General features: G+C 58.5%; 2 protein-coding genes across 2 annotated transcripts; both read left to right on the top strand.

Annotated features, from left to right (window-relative positions):
• Nucleotides 1–96: 96 nt before the first annotated feature.
• Nucleotides 97–1,024, top strand: H1-0 (H1.0 linker histone). The gene has a single exon (XM_009475280.2). The coding sequence runs from the start codon at nucleotides 260–262 to the stop codon at nucleotides 836–838; it is 579 nt and encodes a 192-aa protein (XP_009473555.2). The 5' UTR covers nucleotides 97–259; the 3' UTR covers nucleotides 839–1,024.
• A 1,930-nt stretch (nucleotides 1,025–2,954) lies between these two features.
• On the top strand, nucleotides 2,955–8,247 carry GCAT (glycine C-acetyltransferase). Its single transcript, XM_087765292.1, has 9 exons — nucleotides 2,955–3,192; nucleotides 3,273–3,403; nucleotides 4,017–4,118; nucleotides 4,636–4,782; nucleotides 5,063–5,217; nucleotides 6,302–6,384; nucleotides 6,765–6,936; nucleotides 7,355–7,476; nucleotides 7,894–8,247. Exons 1-9 carry the CDS (start codon nucleotides 2,988–2,990, stop codon nucleotides 8,043–8,045), a joined length of 1,269 nt encoding a protein of 422 aa, XP_087621418.1. The 5' UTR covers nucleotides 2,955–2,987; the 3' UTR covers nucleotides 8,046–8,247.
• Nucleotides 8,248–8,316: the final 69 nt, after the last annotated feature.

The following is an 8,316-nucleotide window of genomic DNA, read 5'->3' as shown; positions in this document are numbered from 1 at the left end:
GGCGGCGGGCGGGCGGATGGCGCGCGCGGGGCAGTCCTCCCCGCGGTCCGCGCCGCGCCTTTAAAAGGGCGCCTGCGGCGGGCGCGGCGGCAGAGGCGGCGGCGGCGGGAACGGCGGCACCGGTACCGGCCCCGCTGCGGTTGTTACCCACCGCTCCTTTCCCAGCCTCTCCCCGCCCAGGGGCGGGGGTCCCGGGCCGGGCGGGCCAGGCTTCCCACCCTGAGGGGATAACGGGGCGTCGCGGGGCGAAGCGCTAACCATGACGGAGACCCCGGTCCCAGCCCCGGCTCCGGCCGCCAAGCCCAAGCGGGTCACGGCGGCGCGGCGGCCGGCGGCCCACCCCGCCTACTCGGACATGATCGCGGCGGCCATCCGGGCCGAGAAGAGCCGCGGCGGCTCCTCCCGCCAGTCCATCCAGAAGTACGTGAAGAGCCACTACAAGGTGGGCCAGCACGCCGACACCCAGATCAAGCTCTCCATTCGGCGCCTGCTCGCTGCCGGCGTCCTCAAGCAGACCAAAGGGGTCGGCGCCTCCGGCTCTTTCCGCCTGGCCAAGGCCGACAAGGCGAAGAAGTCCCTGGCCAGGAAGAGGAAGAAGGTGGCCAGGCAATCCACGTCGCCCCGGAAAGCGGCCAGGCCCAAGAAAGCCAAGTCGCCGGCAAAGAAGCCCAAATCTCCCACCAGGAAAGCCAGGAAGAAGTCGAAGGCCAGCCCAAAGAAAGCCAAGAAGCCAAAGACTGTTAAGGCCAAGTCGCTGAAGGCGTCCAAGCCCAAGAAGGCAAAGCGGTCGAAACCCAAAGCCAAGTCCAGCGCCCGGAAATCACCCAAGAAGAAGTGAGAAGTCTAGAGGCGTTTCGGTACTCTCCCCGTTGGTTTCTGTAAATAGCTTTTGCCTTTATTTTTACCCTTTTCTATTGCGTTTTATAAAGAAATGGATCTATTCCTGTCTGGAAACAGCTAAAACACGGCAGTTATCAAAAGAAAAAAGGAACATCTTTGGTATGGAGAGTTCCAGTTTTTAAGAGTTACTGGTCTGGGTTTTTATTTCAATGTCTCAGAAATTTCTCGCGTGTGTCTGTTGTTTTTTTTAACGCTGGGCTGCTTGTTGTGCGTTGGGAGTGATGGTGACTTTGTGTGTCTGTAGAGGCCATACAGGATTTCAATTCCGGATCCTGCCCCGGCTCCAAGGGGGTTGTGTGTTTGCTGGGGCCAGGCAAAGACTCTCCCTGTGTCGGAGGGGAAGCGGGAACACACGGCTGCAAGAGCCACAGCCTTCCCGGGAAGAAAAGGGGCTCCCTGCTCCCTCTTCCACCACCCTGGCTCCCCACCACGGGGCCGAGGCGAGGTGTGCTGGGCTGCTGGGTGTGAGGTCTGGGGGGTGCTGGAGATGATAACCACCCGGCCGGCCGGGCAAGGGGGCTGCCCGCCTGCCTGCAGAGCCGGGGCGGTGCAGCTGGGTGGTGGCAGGGACTTTTGGGACAGGGACGGGAGAGGATGGAGCTGGAGCGGGGCCAGGGTCTGTCCACGTTTGCTTTGAACGAGTTGAATGTGTCCAGCAAGCGGGAAGGGGTTGATCCCTGGAGAGAAAGGACGAACATGGCTATGAGCAGCTTTGCTCCCTGGGGAGGAAGGGGCCCGAGCACGGCAGCGGGCAGCTCTGCAGGCAGGCTGGGGTGGGCAGCCAGGGCAGGGTGAGGCAGGGCTGCTGGGCACGGCCCCGCTATCACCCCGGGGCTCTGGCTTTGTGCCCAGCGGGGGCTGGCATGGCTCCAGGGCCTGCCTGGCCCTGCCTGGCCCCTGCCAGAGCCCTCCCCGGCCAGGGCTGGGCGGTCCTGACGGCCAGGGCTGGCAGCAAGCCTGCGGGCCGGCTCTACTGCTCAGCAGGGTCTGAGCCACAGGCAGGAGGTGCCTAATCCCCCTTGACTAGAGATGTCTAAACTCCGTGGATGTTGGAATCCCCAACCACCTGGGGCAGGAGCTCCAAAATCCCAGGGGCTGTGGGTGCCCAGTCCCCTTGGGCTTGCTGTGCCTAAATCTCATGGGCCCAGGGTCTTCACCCTCTCTGATCCATCGGCCTGATGATCCTAAATGATCCCGCTTGGGCAGGTGGTGCCTGAGCCTTTTAGCCACGGAGGATCCCAAATTGTGTAGTTCAGGGTACTGAAATCCTTGGCCTGGAGGCACCTAATCCCTTTGGGCTCTTGTTCCTAAGACCCTTGGACCAAAGGCTCCCAGACCACCTAGGCTGAAGACCTTAAAGCCCTTTCAAGAGCCTGGTGCCTAATCCTCCTGGACATGAGGATCTGGCCACTGGATTCCCCAGTCAGCGATAGTGGAGGATGGAGATGCCTGATCCAGCTGGACTCTTTGTGCCTAAACCCCTTTGGCCAAAAGCACTCTAATTCCTTGGGCTCGGGTACCTAATCTGCTCCAGCTGCTGTCTTAAACCTCTTAGACCAAAGGAGCCTTGGTCACCTCAGCTGGATGCACCCAAATCCTATAGACCCTTGGTTCATTACCCACTGTGGTGGGCACCCATAAACCACCTAGGTGCGAGGATCCAAGTCACCTGCGCTGAGGACCCCAAATCCCTTAGGTGGGCGCACCTAATGCTCCTGGGCTTGTCGATCCTCAGGGTCTGTGATGGCTCCGAAACCCCTAGTACGTGACCCCCCCCTACAGTTCCTAAATCCCATGGATGGGGTTCCCCCAAATCCCTCAGACTCCAAGGATCCCAAACCACCTGGTTTTGGGGTGCCTAAACCCCTTAGGACAGAGCTTTCCCCCCAAAAAAGGGCGTGAAGACCTCCTAGAGAAGCTGCAGAGGTCCGGCGGGGAGGGGCGGGGGGCGGAGCCACGGCAGCGCCCGGCTCCTCCCCTAGCTCCGCCCCGCCCCCGCCGGCGACGGGGCGGGGCCCCGGCGGCCAATGGCCATTGGCCGCCGGGGCCCCGCCCCGTCGCCGGCGGGGGCGGGGCGGAGCGGCGGGATGTGGAGCTGCGCGGCGGTGCGGGTGTTGCGGGGGCGCGGCGGGGCCGGGAGCCCCCGGGCCGCTTCGGGAACGGCGGTGGCTCAGCTCCGCCGGAGGCTGGAGAGCGAGTTGGAGGATATCCGAGGCGCCGGGACGTGGAAAAACGAGCGGGTCATCGCCTCCCGTCAAGGTCCCCACCTCTGCTTGGCGGGCGGCGGAGCCGGTGCGTACGGGGCGGCGGGGAGGGCTCTCGGCTTCTTTCCCCGGTGCGACGCCCGTGTTTCCCTCTTTCTCTTCCCGCAGGGATCCTCAACTTCTGCGCCAATAACTACCTGGGGCTCTCCAGCCACCCCGAGGTGATCCGTGCTGCCGTGGAGGCCCTGGAGAAGTTCGGCGCTGGGCTCAGCTCCGTTCGCTTCATCTGCGGTACCCAGGTACCGGGCACCGGGGCAGCATCCCCTGCTCCGGGGTAGCCTTTCTCAGGGGCTCTGCTCAGACTCCCGTCCTGGCACTCGCACGCGTGCGCTGTGCTAAGGTACCCGTGGCCAGGCGGAATCAAAACCTGCTGAGTCCCCGCTAGCCAAAAATCTGGAAAAACGCCAACTTAAGCCATTACAACCCTTCAGAGAGCAAAGAAATGAAACAGCCCTCTGAATTCAGAAAATGAATGTCTTTTTCCCTCCCTTAAGGGTCAAAATTACAGCGAGCCTGACTTGAAACAGCTCTGTCAAACCCACCCCGGTTTATCCCCGCTGGAGCCCTTTCAGAGCCCTGGCTGGTTAAGTGCAAAGAAAACTCAGAGCTGCTCCCTCGTGGGTGGGGAGCTTGGAGTCTCCCTGCTGCGCTTTTGGCGTCCAAACCCATAACCGCATTTTAGGGCCGTGTTTGCAAACGCTTTCTGAACACAACTAACTTCTCCCACGCACGCATACCTTTTCTGGATAAAACCTGGCTGTTCCCTCCGCTTGCAGTCAGCGTCTAACAGTAGCGGGCAAGCGAGAACTTGTGCTGCCCCACTGGTGACGCTCGCTCCTCTCTTCTCTTTAGAGCATACACAAGGACCTGGAGGAGAAGATCGCACGTTTCCACCAGCGGGAAGACGCCATTCTCTATGCCAGCTGCTTTGATGCCAACGCTGGTATCTTTGAGGTTCGTAGGGCTTTTCCTTGTGCTGTGCGTGGAGGAGTGAGGTGACGGCAATGTGCCTGCCGTGCCTTCCAGAGGCTCCGATGTGAGCTCTGTGCCTCGGTGACTGGTGGTGGAGAACCCTGACTTGATGCCCTTGGACTGGGGGAGCCACGTGGAGCTGTTTCATCAGCCCTCACCTCCCCCTTCCCCAGCTAGCTCCAGGTTTTGGGGAGGGCTTCCATTTCGTGGGAGGTCTGTACTCCCTCTTGAAGCGTAGGCAGGGGGAAGGGGCGATCCCCCAGGCCTGCTAGGGAAGGAGAGGGAGGTTTTGAGCTCAGAAGCCACAGGCAAGAGCCTGGCCGAAGGAAACTGGGGGATAAGGTGGCTGGGAAGGAAAGTGGAAAATTTAGTTGTGCCAGAAGAGACATGGCAGCTGCAATCAAATGCAGCCTTGTCCTCCACACTGAGAGATGCTGGAAGATCTCAGTGAGTTGGCACCCCAGAGCAAAGGATGATCCTTTCTGTTTGGCGCGGCCAGGCCCTGCTGACCCCGGAGGACGCGGTGCTGTCGGATGAGCTGAACCATGCCTCCATCATCGACGGGATCCGCCTGTGCAAAGCTAACAAGTACCGCTACAAGCACATGGACATGCAGGACCTGGAGGCCAAGCTGCAGGACGCGCAGGTGTGGAGGTCTGCTCCCCCCGCAACGCGAGGGTGCTTGCTTAGCTGTGCTACCTGCACAGTAACCAGCCCCAAAGGGTGAGCTCTGCCTTTTCCCATGCAATAGGCGTCGTTTTTGCCGATAGGCACAGGGAGGCATGGGTAGGCAAGGTGGGGAAGCGGCTGGTTGCAATGCAACCTGCCCATCTCAGTTAGATATATCCACTCCCTACAGGGGCTGGACTATGTCCCAGTCTCCTTTGCCATCTTCACCCCTGGGGATGCTACTTTCCCTCCCATAGAAACATCGTCTGCGGCTGGTGGCCACTGACGGTGCCTTCTCCATGGATGGTGACATCGCGCCTCTGAGGGAGATCTGCCAGCTGGCCCAGAAGTATGATGCCCTGGTCTTCATTGACGAATGCCATGCCACAGGCTTCCTGGGACCCAATGGCCGGTAAGTGGCCATTTCACCCCTGTTTCTCCCCCTCGACCCTAACTACCTCTGAAGCAAGGCCAAAGGTGCTGATCACCAGCAAATTTTTATGTGGGGACTCCTGGAGCCACCGTTTCTTGAAGGCTTCACACCCCACCTTTGGGGCACCTGAGGGGATTGAAGGGAGGTACTTTAGCAGTGACCTATCCCAAGGTGACAGCCGCTTCTATAGTTCTGTAGTTGTACTGAGCTTTCTCAAATTTAAAAGTCTTCATAAGGAAGAAGTCATAGGATGGTCTGTTCGTCTTATAATCTTCCTTCCTTGGGGCATGGTAGCCATCCTGTGACTTGAGGCAGACCTTGTCGCTCTGTCCCAGTGGGCTCTGTGCTCCCACCAGCTGCAAAAACAACTGTTTGACAGCATTGAGGTGTGTAAGTGTATAACCGCTTGAGGAAGAGGGAACGGTTACCGAGCACTTCATGAGTTGTCTAGTTTCACTGTGAACCTGATGCTGTTGCCTACAACACTGTGGTTTCAAGAGAGCCAACAGCTGGGTGGCCATGCCTCGTCCTGCCTTTTTCGGCTGGAGGAGGTGAATCTGCGGAGCACGTTTGCCATGTCCGGTTGGTTCCACTAGCGTAGACCTTGACACGGGTGCTTTAGGCCTGTGTGCCTTTAGGGCAGGACATTGGTGACGTGCACAGCCCACCTCAGAGGACATCGGCTACTCTAGCCAGGTAACTGTTTTTCCCTGGTCTGTGCTAACAGTGTGGCATGTCAGATGTGCATGCAAGACCTACATCGATGGCTAGTGCTCTGTTTGGACTATTAAACTTCTTGCGGGAAGTTTGAGGGCTGTCCCATTTGTAAGGGATGAAGAACCCATGCTCTTACCTTGGGAGATCCCAGCTTAGCCTTTCTGCAGGAGAAGGGAAGGTCAACACTTGGGCTGAACTACCACAGGGGGTTGTTCTTCCTTTACCAGAAGGGGGGACACCAGAGACCTGGCTGGTGGCGCGTTGTTTCCCTTGAGTCATCAGGTGTACAGCAGCTTCCCTGGTGCGTGCTGGCACAGCTGATAACGTGACATTCCTTTTTCTACAGGGGTACCGATGAGCTCCTGGGAGTGATGGACAAAGTCACCATCATCAACTCCACCCTGGGAAAAGCTCTTGGAGGAGCTGCAGGTGAAGGCATTTTCCTGTCCAAGGCCCTCCATGCCCTAAAGAGCTCTACAGCATCGCTTTGATGTTTCCTTCCTCTGCCTAATGATAGAGCAACAAATGCATGTTGTCCTTTTCTACTGGTGGCATGAGGCTCGGTTTGGGACCCTGCTGCAGGGTCAAGGGAGGTCCTGCCATGTGCTTCTTCCACTGTCATCTTCCCTGTGCATTTGCCTTTGGAATCAAGGTGGAAACTCTTGGTAAAAGGCATCAGCTGTGATTTTTTTAGGCCTGGTTTGTAGTGCAATTCCTGCTGTAGGTGACAGGTTGGTTTTACTGAGGGCCTGCCCTCTGAACAGGTCACCCTGGGGTGCCTCGTCCATTTCTCTTTCCTCCATCTGCAGGTGGGTACACAACTGGCCCCAAACCCCTCATCGATTTGCTCCGCCAGTGTTCCCGCCCGTACCTCTTCTCCAACAGCCTGCCCCCCGCCGTGGTGGGCTGTGCGTCCAAGGCTCTGGACCTGCTTATGGAGAGCAATGCCATTGCACAGTCCATGGCTGCCAAGACCCAACGGTGAGGGGGCCATATTGGGGTGGGAGCAGGGACAGAGGTTCATTAGGAATAAGTTGTCCATGTGTGTTTATTCACCCCCCAGTGACAGCCGTGAAAGTAGTTTGCAAGTTATGGCCAGGGGGTGCTCAGGGGAAACCGCAGGATGTGCTGTGTGTATCAGACAGATGTGCAGGCAGATGTGTCACATCTGGATGCTCTGCATGCTGGGACACATCTGTCCCTCAAGCAGCTGCAGTCCCATGGAGCTGAGCAGGAAATGGCAGGAGGTCACTCCAAAAAGAGAGATCCCTTCCCTGCACAGGAGATGCACAGTGGAGCAGAACCATGCCCAGCCCTTGGTGGCCAGGGCTCCCAGGGGAAAGCAAGGCAGCGGTCCCCAAGGATGGGGTTTTACTCATCCTCTTGTTCTCTTCACCAGGTTCAGAAGCAAGATGATGGCAGCCGGCTTCACCATCTTGGGAAAAGACCATCCCATCTGTCCTGTCATGCTTGGGGATGCTCGGCTGGCTGCAGTGATGGCTGAGGACCTGCTGAACAGAGGTGAACTGAGGAGGAGGGAGCTCTGGATGCAGACGCATGCCCTGAGGGAAGGGACAGCTGGTGGTAGTGCCACCACCATCCCTCCTCCAGAGGATGTTCCTGCATGAAATCTGTTATTTCTGTACCCTCCAGCTGCAAATGTGCTCCTGGTGTCCCCCAGATGTTGCTGGCTTCACCTCCTTTCTCTGTTGGGGGGCTTTATATTAGCCCTCTTGTCCTGCCATGCTGAACACCATCCCCATCACTGGCCCTAACCCTCATTTCTATGCTTGGGAGCAGATGCCACTTGAAAACTCTGAAGCCTGGAAATGGTTATTGAGAGGGGAGGGAGGATCCAAAAGCCTTTCTATCACTCAGTATCACTTCAGCCTCCCTCCCTCCCGGCCAGCTCTGACTCTCCCTGCGTTTCCTCCCCAGGCATTTATGTCATTGGCTTCAGCTACCCCGTGGTCCCCAAGGGAAAGGCCCGGATCCGGGTCCAGATCTCAGCCGTGCACAGCGACGAGGACATCGACCGCTGCGTGGAAGCCTTCACCGAAGTGGGACGGAAACATGGAGCGCTGCCTTGAGGGGCCAGCAAACACCTCCTCCGGCACCCTTCCTGCCCATGACCAAGTGCCTGTGCTGGAGCAAAAGGCTTTAGCAGCATGCTGCCGAAAGCAGGACCGGTTCTCAAGGCATCACAGCCTGTGAGAGGCTGTGGCTGTTGCAGTGTGCTGGCAGCGGCACTGGCAACCAGCTCTTGTGTCATTAAAGGTGTCCTGCAGTGCAGCGGGTATTTGTCCGGCTCTTGTTTTCTCATCCAGGAGCTGCAGCCCATCCCCATCCTCTCTCGCTGTG

Source organism: Nipponia nippon, unplaced genomic scaffold (genome assembly GCF_047370975.1).
Source record: "Nipponia nippon isolate SJK-2023a ecotype South Korea unplaced genomic scaffold, ASM4737097v1 scaffold_3, whole genome shotgun sequence".
NCBI classification, from domain to species: domain Eukaryota; kingdom Metazoa; phylum Chordata; class Aves; order Pelecaniformes; family Threskiornithidae; genus Nipponia; species Nipponia nippon.
Note: the sequence above shows the minus strand (reverse complement) of the source record. Positions and strands in the feature narration are given on the sequence as shown.

Coding starts and splice junctions, on each gene's coding strand:
- H1-0 (XM_009475280.2), top strand. CDS start 260: ATGACGGAGACCCCGGTCCCAGCCCCGGCTCCGGCCGCCAAGCCCAAG.
- GCAT (XM_087765292.1), top strand. CDS start 2,988: ATGTGGAGCTGCGCGGCGGTGCGGGTGTTGCGGGGGCGCGGCGGGGCC. Junction 6,385..6,764: donor AGCTCTTGGAGGAGCTGCAG/GTGAAGGCATTT, acceptor CTCCATCTGCAG/GTGGGTACACAACTGGCCCC. Junction 7,477..7,893: donor TGAGGACCTGCTGAACAGAG/GTGAACTGAGGA, acceptor TTTCCTCCCCAG/GCATTTATGTCATTGGCTTC.